The sequence below is a fragment of the Mustela lutreola genome, chromosome 17, assembly GCF_030435805.1.
Source record: "Mustela lutreola isolate mMusLut2 chromosome 17, mMusLut2.pri, whole genome shotgun sequence".
Classification (NCBI taxonomy): Eukaryota; Metazoa; Chordata; class Mammalia; order Carnivora; family Mustelidae; genus Mustela; species Mustela lutreola.
In genome coordinates, this window is record NC_081306.1 from 21,573,669 (window position 1) to 21,592,310 (window position 18,642).

An 18,642-nucleotide genomic window follows, 5' to 3' on the forward strand; every position below is an offset into this window, starting at 1 on the left:
TCCATCTCCCTGGAGCTCCAAACCTCACAGCCGGAGGTCTGAGCCCCCATCCCGGCGTGCCTTTGGGCCCGGAGTATCTTCTCTGGGATCCCACTCCTCAACCCCGGTCCCCATCGCTCTGGGCTTTCCGGTGAAGGGGTGTTCAGTGACGCTTTCCCCATCAATTCATGGCTGCATGAGGCTGGCAGATGCTTTTTTTTTTTTTTTTTTTTAAGATTTTATTTATTTATTTGACAGAGAGAGATCACAAATAGGCAGAGAGAGAGAGAGGAGGAAGCAGGCTCCCTGCCGAGCAGAGAGCCCGATGCGGGACTCGATTCCAGAACCCTGAGATCACGACCTGAGCCGAAGGCAGCGCCTTAACCCACTGAGCCATCAGGCGCCCCCTGGCAGATACTTTTATTGTGGTGAAAGACACATGAGATTTGCCACGGAAGCCATTTTAAAGCATATGCTGTGGCGACACTTAGGGCCTGTGTTGCCGTGTGGCATTGCCGTGGTCCCCCAGCCCCAGAAGCTCCTCAGTGCTCCAGACCCCAAACCCAGGAAGCGTTCACTCCGGGTACTTCCCAGCTGTCTGATGGACCTCAGACCGGTTGCACAGAGAAGTCTGCTCCCTGCTTTGGTGTCTGCGGACGGTTTTGTCGAGTTAGGTCTGGGGCCCGCGACAGTGCTGAGGGTCACCCACGTTCCCCTTGAGTTTTCCTGTTCTGGTTTTCCACTCAAAGTGAAACGCATGCAGTGAAACGCATCTACGTTCACAGTGAAGTCTGATAAAAATTTGACAGACGTACCCAGCGGCGTCACTGCCACTACACTCAAAACAGAGAAAGTGTCTGTCACCGCTGCAGGGCCCCTGGAGCCCATCTTCTCCCAAATCCAGGTCCAGAGAACCACTCATCTGGTTTGTTTTCTCCCTCTAAATTGTGTTGTCTTCTCTAAAACTTCAAATCAGCAAGGTCACATGGTACGTGCTCCTATATGTCCGGCCTCCTCTGCCCAGCGCCCTGGCTCGGTTTGTCCCTGTGACTCGGACCTCACTGGTTCCCTCCCCGTCGAGCGTAGCACCGTGTGCATCTGTCTGCGGACCAGCTGACCGACAGCGGGGCAGGCTGTCTGGGCTGTTACGAATAAAGCTTCTGTGGATGTGCGTGCACGAATCTTTGGGACACGCCGTTTCCATTGCTCCCGGGGGAACGTCCAGCAGTGGGATCGATGGCTCACGTGGTCAGCGCAGGTTTAAGTTAAGAAGAAATGGCAAGACAGCTTTCCAGGGTGGTGGGCCATTCTGCGTTCCCAACGGCAGCACCCGCGCCCTCCAGGCAGCCAGCACTTGGCATTGTCAAGCTCCCACATTTAGGCCATTCGGGCACTGCCGCCACAGAATGTCTTTCTACACCTCTATTGCCCGCTCCCCTGGTCTTCCTCGCTGACGTCTCACACCGAACCTTTGCCGAGTTGTTTGGTATTTTATACGGAGCTCCCTTTTCCTCTGGCTGTCATCCGGTGTATGAGGTGAAGGGAGCAGTGGGTGACTTGCTGACGACTCAGTAAGGAGAGCTCCGGCCCATTCCCGGCTTCACCTGGGGCGGCCTGGGCGCACCCTCGGGCCCCCCAGGGATGTGCGCCCAGTGTGTCTGTTCTGTGGAAGCATTTTCTCCTTAACTTTGTCACTGGAAGTTTGAAAGGTCCCTGCCACTGTGACACCAAGGTCCCTCGATGAAGAGGCTAAAGACATTTCAGATGTTCCCAAATTGGCAAAACACTGGCAGCTGGGGGAGAGGGAACAGAAGCTGCCATCAACTCTTCCATGAAATGCAGTTCTGGAATGTTTTTTCTCGTTACAAAAGTCCTACGTGTACACTGCAGGAATTACACTGGAAAGAAGTCCCACTACCCAGAGGGACCCACTGCTGACATTCTGGTGTATCTACTTACGGTGTTTTATTTTAAGATTTTCTTTTAAAGATTTTATTTATTTATTTGACAGAGATCACAAGTAGGCAGAGAGGCAGGGAGAGAGAGAGAGAGAGAGAGAGAGAGAGGGAAGCAGGCTTCCCGCCTAGCAGAGAGCCCGATGCGGGACTCGATCCCAGGACCCCGAGATCATGACCCGAACCGAAGGCAATGGCTTAACCCACTGAGCCACCCAGGCGCCCTAAGATTTTTTTTTTCTTTATTCATTGGAGAGAGAAACAGAAAGGCAGAGCATAAGCACAGGGAGAGGGAGAAGCAGACTCATCGCTGAGCAGGGAGCCTGACACGGGGCTCAATCCCCGGACCTGGAGATCATGACCTGAGCTGAAGATACATGCTTAACCCACTGAGCCACCTAGGCAGACCAACTTCTAGGGTTTTAAAATGCATTTAGGCCGGGTCCCTGGCCGGCTCAGTCGGAGGAGCATGTAACCCTTGATCTCGGACTTGTGGGTTCAAGCCCTACATTGGGTATAAAGAATACTAAAAAATAGGGGTATCTCGGTGGCTCAGTGTGTTAAAGCCTCTGCCTTCGCCTCGGGTCATGATCTCAGGGTCCTGGGATCGAGCCCTGCACTGGGCTCTCTGCTCAGCAGGGAGCCTGCTTCCTCCTCTCTCTCTGCCTACTTGTGATCTTTGTCTGTCAAATAAATAAATCTTTAAAAAAAATACTAAAAAATAAACTTAAAAAAAAAATAGGATGGATTCAGGCGTATAAAGGGTTAAGTGTGATGAACAGGGCTCCTGGCTATAGAAGCTGGCAGTAGGGAAGAAAGAATCTGAGGCCAAAGAGGTTCAGGAGAAAAGCTACCGGGGGCGACCTGGACCTAGACAGGAGACGAGAGAAGCAGCCCCCGGTGTTTGCAGGGGGTCGTGTGGGAGCTGAGGCTCAGGGGTGCCGGGCAGAGTAATTCTGAGCCAGAGGCCACCGGCCCCCGAGTGCACACGTGTCCGTATGGATCTTTCTCCTGGAACCAGCGGACTGGCGGACGGACGCACAGAGCAACGCTAACATCCGTCATGCACCTGCTCGGGGCCAGGCCCGACGCTCGGTGGCTTCCCAAGCGCTCCTGCACAAACCCTGGCACACACCTGCGGGGCGGGCACTACACTCCCATCTTCCTGGGGGTTCCTGTGCCCCAAGGGCCCGGGGCTTCAGCACACAACAGCACAGGGTTCTCGCAGGCTGGGTCCTCCCATCTGTGACTTCCTTCTCGGTGACTCACAACAAGCTCAGAGATGAGGTCCCTGCCAGACCTGAGCCCGCGGTCCAGGCTGAAGAAGGGGCTGTTTATCCTGTGCCGGGGTCCTCTTCCTCACAGCTGGCTTTTGTGCCAAAGTCAGCCTTCAGGAACATTCGAGTAAATGTAACTACTTCCTTATTCATGTACTGGCTCCACCGCCACAGGAACCTTTCCTTCTTATACAACATTAAGCTGTGCGGCTCCTGGCCCTAATGTGTCTCTGGGAGGTACCCAGACTCAGCCCAGGGCCTACCAGGCCCCCCAGGGTCCACCAACTCATCAATCATGACTGGGGAATGTCCCAGGAGATATTCTTTTTTTTTTTTTTTTTAAGATTTTATTTATTTATTTGACAGACAGAGATCGCAAGTAGGCAGAGAGGCAGGCACAGAGAGAGGAGGAAGCAGGCTCCCTGCTGAGCAGAGAGCCCGATGCGGGGCTCGATCCCAGGACCCTGGGATCATGACCTGAGCCGAAGGCAGAGGCTTTAACCCACTGAGCTACCCAGGTGTCCCCCTGGGAGATATTCTGTTGTGAGGGCGGATGCACGGCAACTAGGGGCAAGGGGCTGAGTGAGAGCCCTCCATGCTTGCCTCCCACCCCGCCTCCTCAGGGCCAGGACCCACCCGCTCCCCTCACTAGGATCCAGGAACCCCTATGCTCCTCACTGGGCACAGGACAGCTTACCCCACCCCCTGCCAGGCATCAGGACTCCCTACCCCCCACCCCACCAGGCACCTGACCCCCTACTCCAGCCCCAAGCACAAGAGAACCTCCTTTGTCTGCTGCAGTCAGTGGGGGTCAGGGGTGGGGTGTTACGATCAGAAAGGTCAGTCTTCTAAATCCTCCCCACACACCACCTCTGGGGGGACCCGAGGGACAGAGACAAAGGGGCTTGTGTCTGGGCTGCAGTGGTAAGCAGCTGGGAAAATCTTCCGTGGGTTTGGCGGCAGGTTTGGGCTCCTTCCCTCTCATTGGTCTTGGGAGAGGTGGGAGGCTAGGGGGTGGGAGGCGTTGGCGGGAGTCACCTGTGGGGGGCAGGAGCTGAGTAGTCTCACTGCCTACCTACCGCCCTGAACGTCTGGGCTCCCAGGAGCACGCACAGACCTGCGCACACATGCACACACATGCACGCCCATAATGGACATGCGTAGCACACGGGGCGTGGTACCACGGCCCTGGGCAGTCAGCGGTCACCTGGGAGATGGGTCCTCGGCCCTGGACAGTGAACTGCAGCTCCTGGGTGGTGGGGATGACGCTGGGACACGGCCATTATCAAATGCAGCAAAGAGGCCGAGGAAGTGAGGGACATTGCCTGTGATCCTCCCTGTCCTCTCCTCACTGCTTTCTGGAAGGGCCTCATGCAGAGCAAAGAGCTGGAGGTTTAACAAAAGAGCACAGAGAAGTGAGCAGCAAGAGGAAGTCACCAGGAGGGACAGACTCAGCAGGGCCGGAAGCCCTGTCCAGGAGGCAGAGGGAAGGGGGGGAGGGGAGGGACAGCAGAGGAGAGGCTCTGAGGGGCACTCGACAGGGCCAGGGAACATCCCAGAACATGTCCAGTGTGTGGCTGAGGCAGCAAGCCTTCTGGGCAGCTTCCCCGAGGCTGCTGGGGCTGGTCTGGGCCCCAAAGGGCCGATGCCGCAGGACCATCCCACATATCTGCCCCGCACTGTCCTCTCCCCCAGCCAGGGCTCCAGTCAGCCCGAACTCCCTCCTCCACGGAATGTTTCAGAGACACCCCCAGGGAGAGGAGGGGCAAGGGGACACCGTGGCTGCCTCTCTCAGCCCTCCGCAGACTAACTGGACTGAAAGCAGGTCCCCCTTGCCTCACAGAGGCCAAGGGAGCTTATCGGGATGGAGGGTATGCGAATGCCCAAATGCTGAGCCGGTCCCACAGGTCTGGCTTTGTCCCTGCTTCAAACACACATTGCCAAGCTGGCAATGGTTGCCAGGGCCCTGGGAGCAGCCCCTGGGTCACTGGCAGGGAGGGTAGGAGGTGGTGGTTGTGCCACTGGCCAGAGTGAGGAGATTCAGTCCTAAATGCCCAGCTGGCAGCCATGGTGACAGGCCAGGGGTGCAGAGACTGAAAATCGGGGGGTTCTGAGAGGCCGGGAGCCCTGGCAGCTGAGTCACTGCTGGGTGGACTGCAGAATTCTCCAGCTCTAAGGACACTTCTGGGAACACAGATCACGTTAAGAAACAAAATCCAGAGGAGGAAACGTGAAGACTGGCTTGCGTTATCAGCGATGTGCGGGCCTGGCAGTGGGGAGCTCGGGGCTGCACCCAATGGAGAATGTTTAGGAGAAGCGGGGGCAGGGAGTGAGCAGCACAGGAAAGGAAGGATGGCTCTGGGGAAGGCTGCTTTCCCCCTGGGGCAGGACAGGGGTCTGAGGTGGCTTTCCACACCTTCTTTAGGGGATGGCCAGGCTTGGGAGGGCAGATGACCTCACCAGTGCCTGCCAAAAAGCTCCCACCAGCCGCTTAAGACCATGTTTCTGGGGGTGCCCGGGCTCAGTTGGTGAAGCGTCTGCCTTTGGCTCAGGTCATGTTCCTAGGCTTGGAATCAAGTCCCGAGTCGGGCTCCCTGCTCAGCGGCGAGCCTGCTGCTCCCCGTGCTTGTGTTCTCTCTCTCACAAACAAATAAAATCTTTAAAAAAAAACTTTTAAAAAAAGATTGTTTCTGGGGGAGCCACGCGCGTCAGGTGTTAAACTCCAGGTGGGAGACTTGGCCCAAGTGATACCATTTGGGGCCTGGGATTTCTTTTTTAAAGATTTTTTTTTTTTAACTTATTTGACAGAGATCACAAGTAGGCAGAGAGGCAGGCAGAGAGCGGGGTTGGGGGGGGGGGCGCTCCCTGCTGAGCAGAGAGCCTGACGTGGGGCTTGATCCCAGGACCCTGAGATCATGACCAGAGTTGAAGGCAAAGGCTTTAACCCACTGTGCCCCTTGGATTTCTTTTTAACAATAATCCCAGCAGGAAAGGCATCACCCTAGACTGCCTCAATCGAGCCTAGGCTATCCTCCGCACAAGCAGGAGAAATGCCTCTCATACTCCCTGGGGTAAAGGACTACCTCTTCATGGTCTACCACGGTCAGACGCTGTCCTGACCCACTCGGGCTGCGACTGCACAGACCGGGGCGGGGTGGTGCAGACAAGCAGTTGTGTCCCCACCATTCTGGCTGCTGGGAGTCAGAAAGCAGGCGTCACAGGGATGGGCTGCTCTCTCCCAGGCCCTCAGGCAGCCTCTGCTTCACACAGTCCAACCCATCAATGCACTGGGAAGCGTGTGTGTTTCCCTGAGACCTGTAAGCTGCTCTAGTCCACTGAGAGGGTTGGGGAGGAGGGACCGAGGGGGAGGAGGGACCGAGGAGGAGGAGGGACGCTCCACTCTGCAGGCTGTGATTGGAAGCACAGGACTGGGGACTGGCGTCTGGGGAGGGGCTGGGGCTGAGTCCCTCACCTGTGGGGCTGCTGCTGTCCCTGGGTGGACTATGTCATGACTGGGCTGAATTCCAGGCACCCCCTGGTATCTGAGGAGCCCGGTGCTCGCCACGCTGGAACCGGCTCTGGGAACCTTAAAAAAATCATGGCATGTGCTTTTGTAAAATACAATAATATAATTGTAAACTACAATAAAAATGAGTAACTAACAAATAGGAGGGGGGAGAAGACATAAAACACATACCTACATTTTTTTTTTTTTTTTTTTTTTTTAAAGATTTTATTTATTTATTTGACAGAGAGAAATTACAAGTACACTGAGAGGCAGAGAGAGAGAGAGAGAGGAGGAAGCAGGCTCCTTGCTGAGCAGAGAGCCCGATGCGGGACTCGATCCCAGGACCCTGAGATCATGACCTGAGCCGAAGGCAGCGGCTTAACCCACTGAGCCACCCAGGCGCCCCACCTACATTTTCTATAAAAATAAAAATAGGGGGCGCCTGGGTGGCTCAGTGGGTTAAAGCTCTGCCTTTGGCTTGGGTCATGATCTCAGGGTCCTGGGATCGAGCCCCACATCGGGCTCCTGGCTCAGCGGGGAGTCTGCTTCTTCCTCTTTCCTGCTTTGTCTCTCTCTAATAAAGAAATAAAATCTTTAAAAAAGACACTAAATATACACACAGTTTATGACCCAGCCATTCCACTTCCAGGTGTTGGCTCAGCGGAAGTGAAAACACGTCCACATGTGAACACTTCCAAGTGTTCATAGAGCTTTAGGGGGAAAGAGCCAAACCCAGAAACAACCCAAGGGCCCATCAACACGAGAATGGGTGAGATCTCTCAGCGCTGTGGCCTCTCAGGAACACCTGGGCACACCACCGGCAATAAGGGCACACCGCCGCCGGGGGAGCCCCCACAGACATCCCGCTGAAGCCGAAGAAGCCAGGCCCAAGACAGGCTTGCTGGGTGACTCTGTTTACCTCAAATACCAGGAAGGACAGAAGGCAGATCAGGGCAGATCAGTGGTCACTCGGGGACTGGGAGGTGGGATAGGGGAACTGACCCAGAAGGGGCACAAGGAGGATTTGGGGGTGACTGAAACGCTCTGCAACATAGTATGTTAAACAGTAATACATGTCCCAGGGAAGGAAACCGTGCAAAGGAAGAAGAGGGGAGAGAGGGAAGGTTGCTCTTGTAAACAGGATGGTGACATGGTGGCATCTGAGCGCAGATCTGTGGTTAGTGGAGCCTGCAGTCACGTGGGGGAAGCGGAGACTGCAGGTGCAAAGGCCCTGAGGCAGGAGCATGCCTGTGGTGTTCCAGTGCACACCTGGGAGCCCTGCAGCTGCAGCTCCCTGACTGAGGGGGAGGGGGCGGGGAGGCCAGAAGGATGACGTCATTTCCTCTGAGGGAGGTGAGGAGCCCACAGAGGGTTCTGAAGGGTGGCGTGAGACTCAGGCTTGGAGACAGCCAGTTTCAGAGCTGTGCAGCTGTGCGGAGACGAGGCTGCTGGAGCCAGAGCAGAAGCAGGGAGCCCAGTGAGGAGGCCACTGCCGAAACGCAGGACCTGGTGGAGAACAACCAGGCCGGTGGAGGAACGAGTGGCCATATCTGGACATATATCCTGGATGGAGGAAAACCAAAAGGATTGGCTGATGGCCTGAATGTAGACCAGGAGGGCAAGAGAGGAGGCAGGGGGTGCCCACGGCAGCCACTACCTGCTCTCCGCCCCTGCGGCCCTGGGAATTGGCAAGTCCCCTCAGCTTGCTCACAGGGCGTCTGCAGGCCTCACGGGGCATCTGCTCCTCTCAGTGGCTGAGCAAATCCTCCCGATTGATCGGGCACCATACAGTGTGTTTTCTCTGACCACCAGCTGGAGGGCATTTTGGGGGGCTGCACTCAACATCGACACTGGTGAGTTCGCCAGGACCCCATCAGCTGGGGCAGCGGTGAGACTCCTTCAGGTGCCTTGGGGGGGCGGCAGCACCACAAAGAGACTTGAATCAGGAAAGAGACAAGGAAAGGCTTGTTCTTGGACAAATTCTTTACATCCTTGGGATCCCTGATACAGCATGGGGGGGCCCTCTGCAGGTCCAGGATTCTTGTGGGCAGGTATGAGCTCAAAGCCTTCATAATTTGGATAATTCATATGTGCAGGATGCCTGGCCGGCTCAGTTGGTGGAGTGAGCAACTCTTGATCTCAGGGTTGTGAGTTCGAGCCCCACGCTGAATGCAGGGGTTACTTAAAAATAAAATCTTAGGGTGCCTGGGTGGCTCAGTCAGTTAAGCATCTGCTTTCAGCACAGGTCATGATCCCATAATTCCAGGATCGAGTCCCGCTTCGGGTTCCCTGCTTAGAGGGGGGTCTGCTTCTCCCTCTGCCCTTCACTGTGATTGTTCTGTCAAATATAAATTTAAAAAAAATCTTTAAAAAAAATAAAATTTAAAAATTAAAAAAAATTAAAATCTTTAAAAGAAAACCTAAATGTGACGTGATTGATGAAATCTAACATTACCGTTTTCATGATGACAAAAAGAATTTTCTGTAAAAAACCAAGAAGTTTTCTACAAATCTAAAACTATTCTAAAACTATTGTAAAACAGAGGCTTTGCAAGTATAACAGCTAGAAATGCAATTAGTGGCAAGTAAAAGATGGACCAACAGCAGCTTAGAAGCACATGGACGCATGGATGGAGGCAGCTGTCGAAGACCGGATAGTGGACCCACCATGTCCTCACACCCACAGCTCCTGAACCTTTGCTGTCATTTGGTGTAACAGCTTGTCACCTCATGGTGGTAAGATGGCTGCTGATGTTTAAGCATCACATCAACATCCAAGACTAGAAGAAGGAAGTGGATGGGAAAAGATGTTGGCTGAGTATGTCCCTTTTACCAGGAAAAAGCCATCTTCCCAAGAAACCACCCACCGGACATCTGCTTCCCTCTTCTGGACCAACACTCCAGTGACCTTGCAGGAGATTGCAGAATTGAGCTTTTCACTTTTCCAGTATCTTCAGAGGAGGAAGCAAGGGAGGGGCATGGGCTTACCTGGCACGGAGGCTGCCACTGTACAAGAGCTGGGCTCAGTGCCTGTGTGCTCACTTGCTCTGGACGTGCGGGCAGAACCGTGGAGTCCTGGGCATGGGGATGGACGTCTCAAAGGTTAAAGACCTGAGGCGAGGGGCGCCTGCGTGGCTCAGTGGGTTAAAGCCTCTGCCTTCGGCTCAGGTCATAATCCCAGGGTCCTGGGATCGAGCCCCACATCGGGCTCTCTGCTCAGCAGGGAGCCTGCTTCCCTTCCTCTCTCTCTGCCTGCCTCTCTGCCTACTTGTGATCTCTGTCAAATTAAAAAAAAAAAAAAAAAAAAGACCTGAGGCGAGAGCATGTGGAGGGACAGACTGAGTAGCTCGCAGCTAAGGCAGCTCCTGCTGGAATGACATTTGTCACCTTGGGGAGGTCATGGGAGCTCTGGGAAGGGCTGTTCTGTGTGGGAGGCTGTGGCAGGTGGAGACAGCTGCCCCCCTGGGCCCCGGGGACTTCTCCTGAGGAGACCACCGGCAGGCCCAGGGACTCTGTGGTACCCAGAGGCAGCTGGGGTCCATGGAGCCCAAACAGCCAGTCCTCCCCACCGAGTGGTCCAGATTTGGGGGTTGTTCCTAGCCCAGCTCCAACCCAGGAGCAAAAGGGCTTCTCTGCTGGCACTGGGTGGACTCGGTTTCCACCTCCTGGATGCCCCAGCCCTGAGCAAAGAGGGGTCAATGCATATGGTGTTGTGGTGGGGACCCACTTGGCGCCCAGCCTGCCCTCCCAGCCCGCCATCCAGCTTCTCCAGGAGGGTGCGCTGGGTGCTCCCTGGAGGCCCAGAGCCCAACTCAGAGAGAACCCACCCCCACTGGAGTGTCCTGGCAATACCCCTACCCGTTCCCTCCCTCAGGGGCTTCTGTGGGGGATCCTCTGTTACTGGGGACCAGGGAGAACATGAGGAACAGGAGACGGAGAGGGGAAGAATGAGGAGAAGCAGCAGGGGCAGAAGAAGGGGCGAGGGGTGCTGGGAGAGCTTGGAGGACAGAGGGAGGAGGAGGCATAGCAAGAGGTGGGGCAGGCTGAAGGCAGGAGAGGGGGCAGGGCAAGTGGCAGGTAATGAGGGGACTGGATCACAAAGGGAGGGCTGGGATTTGGATGCAGCGCTGACCTGAGTTACTGCTCCCTCCCCAGGCTGGTTCCCAGATGAGCAGGAGGCCGGGGCCCTGTTTGTTTTTTGATAAAACCAACCCCAAGGCAGGTACTGTGGTCTGGTAACAACACCAGGGTCATCAAAACAACACGAACCAATGCTTGAGAAGCTGCTCCTTAGGAAGGGGGCCAAAAAGCAAGCCAGCCAGAACCCCGTGCTGCCTTCTCAGAAACTCGCTTCATAGGCAATTTCTAGCTGGAGACACTTTGTAAGCAGTCCGCCGGCATGACTGCACCTAGCTGCTTCCTTGACTTCTAGAATGAATCTCTTTGTGTGAACCACCATCGGGTTCACACAACCACAGAGCCCTCAGCTGGCACATCCATGGGCTGCAGGGAACCCCAGGTGGGTGAAGATGAGGTTCTCGGGATGGGGGGACCTCTGGGGGGCAGGCCCAGGAGGCCAGGGCCCCCGCTGCAGAGGAGAGGGCGGGAGAGGGGCAGTCCCAGGGGAAGGGGGTTAGCTGACATACCTCTGTGGCCCAGGACTTGCCCCCCCCACCCACCAGGGGCTCAGGCCAGCTGACTCTAGCCCACTGTGTCACCAGGCTTAGTGACCTCCCATCTCATTGTTTTGCTCTGTCCTTGTAGGACTACTCACAGAATCAGCAGTGAGTCACTCCTGAGTCAGCTCCTGGGGGTGCAGAGGCCCTGGTTGCCTCAGCCCAAATCCGGGAGACCTGGTTCTCAGGGGAGGGAGGGGACATCCCACTCTCATATGGGCGGGTTTTTCCTCACTAGCCCAGTTTTGGAAACCCAACAGGCAGGTTGGGGGCCTGGACTGGCCCTGCAGCCCTCTGGGCCTCCCGCTTCCTCTCTCTGTGGCCTTCCGGTGGGAGGGGGGCATAGGAAAGAAGTGCAAAGGCCGGGGGTCAGAATGCTGAAACACAAGTGCACGGGACACCTGGTCCCTGGCGTGCCACCACAGTCACACCCATCTGCTCCATTTTAATCCCAGGTGTACCCCTGCTTCCCAATGTCCCCACACCTGGAAAAACAGCAACAGGGGAATAAATAATTTATTGAAATTAGAATAAATAAGATATACGGGCAGGGCTACAAATAACTGTAAAAATCGTTAATATATATACACATAGAAAGGTGCTCCTGCGGGTGGGGCAGGGCCTCGCTGCAGAGGCAGCGGTGCCGGTACGCAGGCGCCCCTGGGAGGCAGGTGGCTCACTTACAATGGCGGCCTCCCATCTCCCTGGATCCTAAGGCACAAGGCCAGGGGAGGGCCTGCTCCCCTGCGAGTGCCCACGTAGCTGCACCCCCTGCACGATCCGCATCACCCAGGAGCGGTGGGCAGCCAGGCTGATGTAGACGCCAGGCCGGTTGCGCTCTGCGCAGCCCTCACCCCAGCTGATGATGCCCGCCAGCAGCCAGGTGCCCTCCACCTGGCACATGAGGGGGCCTCCGGAGTCACCCTGTGGAGAGGAGGTGAGGTCAGGGACCCATGTAGGTCAGGGCTGGGCAGAGCCCAGGACTGACACCTCAGGTGGCAAGGGGTTCCCTTGTAGGGTGGGTGGTGGGGGTGGGCTTCTGCAACCTGGAGGACAGGCCCTCACTGCTGGTGAGGGGCACTTTGAGCCAGACCTCGGCACTCACAGCCCAAGCCACATCAGCACCCCAGGTAGCAGAGGAGGAGCCACGAGCAGGATCTAGTGTCCGAGCCACCCACTGTATGGAGCTGGAGCTGGGGGCCAGGACGGAGGAACCCCCTCAGAAGAAGGCAAGCTCCCAGAGAGTGGGGTCTGGCACCCCAAGACGCTCAGCAGAGCTTTGGTGTATGGCCTGGCGGACGGGTGCCTGGGCCAAGCAGAGACCCAGTTCTGTAGGCACCTCGGGAACTTGCGGGTCCCAGCTGACTTGGGGGGTGGGCAGCAGGCAGTGCTGGGAAGAAGGTGGGTGCTCACCAGACATGCATCTCGCTGCCCCTCCAGGTAGCCCGCACACAGCATGTCCTCAGTGATGGCCCCCTGCCCTGCTCCCCTCCAGTATAGGCGGCTGCAGATTTCTGAGTCGATGATGGGAACCTCCAGTTTCTGCAGGGTCTGGGGATGGGGCAGGGGCACTGGGGGCAGGGAACAGGGCATCAGGCTTGGGAAACCCTCTCTTCACTGTCCCCACGGCCCCTCAGTCCCCCTTGGAGGCCATTCTCAAAGGCTAACGATCAACTGTCAGATTCTCCCAAACGCCTATAGAAAACCCCAATTCCCAGACTCCACCTCTGGATCTACTGAACCCAAACAGGAGTGTGCATCCTGAGACCCAGAATTTTTGGAGATTGGAGATGCCCACAAATGGAGAGAATCATGGGTCCCAGCTCAACACCACCTTGTCCAGCGTGGGGACAGGACAAGGGAAGTGGTCACCATCACCCCATGCTGGAGGCTATTAGGACATGAAAGTCCCCCAAACCCCAGGGAACTGGAGGCCTTGGGGACAGTCTGCAGACCCTCCCCAGCCCATAACTGGAGTTCCTGGAGAAGCCCCGTAGGATGACCATGGGGAGGCTGCCCGCAACCTCAGACTCAGGGACCCCCAGGAACCTGGTGTCATTTCTTGTACTTCTTTTGGAATCTGGTTGAGGTCCCATTTTTCTTACACTTTTTCCTCTTAGCCTCCCTCCCCATTATCTACCTACCTGCCTTCCTTCCCTCCCTCCCTTCCTTTTATTCTGCTTCTCTGTCTCTTACTTTATCTGACTTATGATGTTTTCCAGACTTGGTCTGACAATTCTGTTTTCTGGTTATGGTGACTATGTCCTTCTGGAAATTTTGCCCGCAATTATGGCACACTGCCACCAGGAGGAGCCCGTTTCCCACTTGGACATCGGTCCGCAGTCAGCCTGGCCCCACACTCTTCTTCCAGCCCTTCCTCCATCACTTAATAGCCTCGCTGATCTGCCTGTTGCGGCCTCAGGACGTAGCCACAGATCCCTTTTATGGAGAGAGGCCCAAAGCTGTCTGCCTAGCTCTCCATGACTCCCCACCTCTGGACTGCAGCTCACTTTTTGTCTCTGTCATCAGAAGAGAGTCTTTTTCCTTCTGCTACGCCTCTGGCCTCTGCCCTCTGCTCCCCACCATCCCTGTGTTCCTGGCTACCCTCCAGCCCAGGAGAAGCCACACCTCCATCACGGATGCTCCCCCAGCCTGCGATCCAGCAGCGTGTGTTCGGAAAGAGGTGGACGGAGGAATCCGGCAGGCAGATGGGCAGGACTCGCTCAGAGAAGCGGATGGAGTGCTCCAGGCGCACCAGGGCGATGTCCGCACGGGAGCCCTCTCTCCAGGAGTACACAGGGTGGGACCGAACCCAGGCGATACCCACCTCCTGGGACCTCGGGCCAGGGTTCCCCAGCCGCCAGGCCCCTAGCAGCACAGAGAACTGGGATGGGTTGTTCAGATTGCTGGCAGGAGAGGAAAGGAGATCGGGTCACTAAGGAACCTGGGGCGTAGGGTGCCAGGAAGGGTCTGGGGGATGACATGCTCAGGAAGGCCCCTGAAGCAGGGTCTCTCTTCTGAGAGGCTCTGAGACTGGACTGAGACCTGGAGGCTGAGGCTGAGTGGGGAGCCCACGGTCTAGGGCAGAAAGCCTGGGTGTCAAGTACAGGACAGGCCATACGTACCCCTTGAAGCAGTGGGCGGCGGTGACCACCCAGCGGCTGGTGAGCAGCGAGCCAGCACAGTGGTGGGTCCCGTTCTTCTGGATGCTCACGACCCAGGGCCACTCGGCATCGCTGCTGTCCTCGCCACCCACGATCCGGTTCAGCCGCTGCGGCTTCCCACAGGTCGGGGGAGCTGGTGGAGAAGAGTCACGTTTTGTCACCCCTGGGGCCCAAACCTCCCGCCCTGGCTATGCCCCGTGCGTGTGTTGGGGGGCCCTTCCCCGCCCTTCCTCTGCCCTCCCCTCAGGCTGGCCTTCCTCTGAGCTCCTCTCACCCGCTGATGTTGCCCTGCCCTGGGCCCCCTCTCGGCTCTGCTTTCCCGGTCCCCTTTGCAGCCTGCCTTCCTCTCCTGCTCCCCCAAGACAGACAGACTCCCCTGCCCCTGCCACTTGGTACAGGCCCCACTCACCAGGTATCCTGGAGGGAATAGCATGGAGGGAAGCTGCAGGAGAGAGAAGGAAGAGTCAGGTGAGCGGAGAGGAGGCCTCCGCCCCCAGTGCCCAGGGCAGCTCCCCAGACCTCCAGGGTGGGGCATTTCCTGGAGCCTGGGTAGGGCTGACGGAAACCTCAGGCGCCCTCTCTCAGTTGCAGCCTTACCCTCCCACCAGCCTCCTGGCCCGCCTGTGCCCACGCTCCATCCCACCTGCCTGGCAGAGGACGGCCGGCTCCTGGGCACCTCTCACGGAGGCTAAGAGTCGGGGCGCACACGCCCAACCCTCTTAGGTTTCCCCCAGACCTGAGGGTGGGGTCCGAGACCTTCTCTATCCCCAGCCCGAGGCCTACAACAGAAATGCGTGGACCAGAGAGCAGGGAGGAAGACGAGGATGAGGGGGACAATGGATAGCTCAGGGAGGGCTGAGGTGTGGTGAGGTCCAGGCAGGGGCGCAGCCTGCCTCAGTGTGTCCTGAAGTCCTGCTGGCAGCCACAGGACACAGCAGAGAGGAGCAAGCAGCAGAGAAGGCGGGGGGTGGAAAGGAATGGAGACCAGGTGTAGGCAGGGCTGGGAGGGACCGGCAGGTGGGCAGGTGCTGAGTAGGGAGCAGGAAGGGGGTGGCTATGGAGGGTGCAGAGGAGGGGGGGGCAGAGCCTCAGAACTCACCTGCAGAAGCCAGAAGCAGCAGTGGGGTTAAGATCCTGAGACCGCCCCCACCCAGGGCTGGGGGAGCTCTGGAAACTACCATGGCCAGCAGGGGCACAGGCGCACGGCTGGGAGAGCAGTCCTGCCTGTGACAGGGTGTGTGGAGTTCCCTACAGGTCACCCGAGGTTTTATCCTGGGAGGTGGAATGCTGTTGGACCAGTCCCCCAACTGAGTGAGTGGTTCAGTCCCTGCCACCCCAGGCTATAGGTCACAGGAGGGGTGGGACTACTGGGAGGAAATGAGCCGTTAAGGGGAATGGGGGCTCTAGCTGAGACCCCTCCCTCTGCCCTGGAGCAGTGGACTCAGGGATCTGGTTTGGGAGCTCAGGACCCTGGCTCCAGCTGTGGGCCCCGGATCTACCCTCTGGAGGAGCAGAACCTGGACCCAGAGGTCTAGGCCAGTGGCACTGACACTGCGAAAGTCCCCCAGTTTGGGTGCTGAAGGGAGGGCCTGGGGCCTAGGCCTGCAGAAGCTGAAGGCTAGGATAAGGGGTCTTGGCGAGGTCCCAGGGCCTTGGGGAGAAGGGGGCTGCCCAGAAAGGCTCAGTAACGGCTCCTTCCTCCAGGGGCCACCGTGACTCAGCCAGGAGACCTCACCAAGCCCCGGGCTCTGGGATCCCGTTAACCACTTCCTGGAAGGCTATGAATCAGGCCCCCAGTGACTGCTTGTCATGTGTGTCCTGCCACTTGGTGGCGAACGACTCACCCCTCACCTGGACTGCAGGGAAGACCAGGCAGGGCCGGCCAGGTGCCCAGGTGGCTGACTGACACGGCTGCCTGGGCAGGGCTGGGTGCCATCCCCCACACTTGGGTCAGAGGGCAGCGGGGCCCCGCTGGCGCAGGGGGTGCCCCAGATGAGACCCGGTGACCCGGGGTCCCCACCAGTTCCTCCCTCAGTGCCCCGATCCCATGATGCCCCCACCCCAAGCAGGAGGGGCAGGCCGAATCCTCTTCCGTGACCCACCGTGTATCTCTGTCCTTTTGTTCATTTGATCAATAAACCCTGTGCTGGGAAGAAGCACAACATAGTGGGAGCCTACCGTGGGCCCCACCCCGCTGTATCTCAGGGGAGGAAACGGCCTGGTGAGAGGGTGGAGTTGGGGTGGGGGGAGCCTAGATTTGAACCTCAATCTGGAGGCAGGTGACTGGACGGGACTCAGTAGATCCTGAGGGATCCTGGTCCAGGAGCTGGATGGTTTTTACCCAAGGGCCTAGGTGTGGGGGTGCTGGGAGTCTCAGGGGCCCAAGAAGGTGCCGGACTCTGACGGCGGCCAGCGAAGGCCGCCCAGAAAAGGAGGACCTCGAAACAGAGGCCCAGAGGGCAATTGGGAGTGGGCCGTGCAGAGACTCAGGCAGGAAGGTCCTCGCAGGAGAGAGGGAGTCTGGGCTGGGAGGAGCTGGGGGCCCTCCAGGCCGCACCTCAGTGCACCCCGCTGGGCACACACCCTCAGCCTCTCTGGCGCTTCCCAGCTTGGCCAACATGCTCCGCTCTCACAGCCTGTGTCGGGGGCCGACTCCAGCGCTGCCTCCCCACCCAGGATGGAAGGGTCTGGCGGTGGCAGGTGTCAGCAACTGGCCACCTCCCCTGGAGACGGGGGGTGTCAGTACCAAAGGACCATCGGTGTGTGTTACTGACCCCCCTCCCCCACTCCCGCTTCAGTGGGAAGGGCAGGAGAAAACTGGGGGTTAAACTGCAGCCAGAATCACCCCTCCACGTCAGGGCGAGCCCGCCCTCCGCTGCACCCCGCCCACCCCGAACAGCCCCCACCTGATACACTCTTCCCAGGACTGGGAGGAGGGGGCTGCCCGAGAGCACCCTCGCCCAGTCTCCAAGGTGAGGGGCTGGTTCTGCAGGTGCTCTCCCTCACCTGCCTCCGATCCTGGGTCACCCCTGTACTCCATGCCTAGCCTCAAGCTCCCCCAACCCACTCCCTTCCTGCTACTAAGGTGGCTGGCCTCCCAGGCTCATTTGATAAGCATTTACTGGGCAACTGCCGTAGGCCAGGCCCTGTGCTGGGCACTGGGAAACAGTGGTGGGTAAGACACAGGTCCTGTCTTCAGGCAGCCCGCATCTTCCCTGCGCTGGGAGGTGGACACGACGATGGTGAGTCAGGGACGAGGGCAGAGGGGATTCTGGAGGATTCTGCTGGGCTGAACCACTCCAGACTGCTGCCTCCCCAGCGTCCTCTGTGTAACAGCCTTTCCTGACACCTGGGTGACTGCCCAGGTGACCCAAGGGGCAGGCATGTGTCCTGAGAGGTCACTGCCCCCAAGACAGGGTAACCTGGCTGAGGGCCTCAAGCAGAGGGACCTGGCAGGTGCCACAGAAGTCCTGAAAAGCCAGTGAACTCTGGCACGGGTCCTAAGCAAGGCCCCAGTTCCCAGAGTGGGAAACCTGGCATGATTCAACGGTCAACCAAAGACCCACGGTGTGCCTACTGTATGCTGGAGGGACGCCAGGCGTGCTGGCTGGGCCCCTCATCACCTGGGCACCCACCCTGCCGCCTACCTGTAGCCGTCTATCTGGGGCGCCCTCTCAGGGCCAAGGATGAGGCCAGAGGTATGCAGGACGCAGGGGACTGCGGAGCTAGTCCCACCACACTCCAGGCAGAGGAGCGCCTACTAATGCCATCCCCGGCAGAGCAGACATCCGCATCGGGCCACACACTCACCCCCAACCCACAACCACCAGGGCCCGCTGGGCACCGCTGCCACCAGCCCAGGACACAGCAGGGAGTGAACTGAAACCAACCCCAGAGGAAAGACAAAAACAATAGGAATAAATCATTTAGTCTGATGGATGATGAAGTCCTGGGGAAGCCCAACCAAGAAGGGGATGCGGCCGGGGAGAGGGTGGCCCTTGTGTCGGGACACAGGACAGTGCTCCCTCCAGTGCTCCAGTCGGAGGTCATTCCGGCCCCCGGAACCACACCAGCAAAGGCTCC

General features: G+C 57.9%; 2 protein-coding genes across 2 annotated transcripts; both read right to left on the reverse strand.

Moving 5' to 3' along the window:
* Window positions 1-238: 238 nt before the first annotated feature.
* LOC131820040 (uncharacterized) lies at window positions 239-12,095 on the reverse strand. Its single transcript, XM_059155522.1, has 3 exons — window positions 12,080-12,095; window positions 9,708-11,054; window positions 239-1,772 (listed from the first exon to the last, which is right to left on the reverse strand). The coding sequence occupies exons 1-2, from the start codon at window positions 12,093-12,095 to the stop codon at window positions 10,117-10,119; spliced, it is 954 nt and encodes a 317-aa protein (XP_059011505.1). The 3' UTR covers window positions 239-1,772; window positions 9,708-10,116.
* LOC131819771 (brain-specific serine protease 4-like) lies at window positions 11,894-17,403 on the reverse strand. The gene is made up of 6 exons (XM_059155078.1): window positions 15,659-17,403; window positions 14,969-15,001; window positions 14,521-14,692; window positions 14,024-14,301; window positions 12,809-12,966; window positions 11,894-12,319 (listed from the first exon to the last, which is right to left on the reverse strand). Exons 1-6 carry the CDS (start codon window positions 15,738-15,740, stop codon window positions 12,107-12,109), a joined length of 936 nt encoding a protein of 311 aa, XP_059011061.1. The 5' UTR covers window positions 15,741-17,403; the 3' UTR covers window positions 11,894-12,106.
* Window positions 17,404-18,642: the final 1,239 nt, after the last annotated feature.

Excerpts from the sequence above, each read along its gene's own strand:
- LOC131819771 (XM_059155078.1), bottom strand. The coding sequence starts at position 15,740 with ATGGTAGTTTCCAGAGCTCCCCCAGCCCTGGGTGGGGGCGGTCTCAGG. Across the intron at positions 14,693-14,968 it reads TATTCCCTCCAGGATACCTG|CTCCCCCGACCTGTGGGAAG; the intron begins GTGAGTGGGGCC and ends CTTCTCCACCAG. Across the intron at positions 12,967-14,023 it reads GGGGAGCATCCGTGATGGAG|TGCCCCTGCCCCATCCCCAG; the intron begins GTGTGGCTTCTC and ends CCCTGCCCCCAG.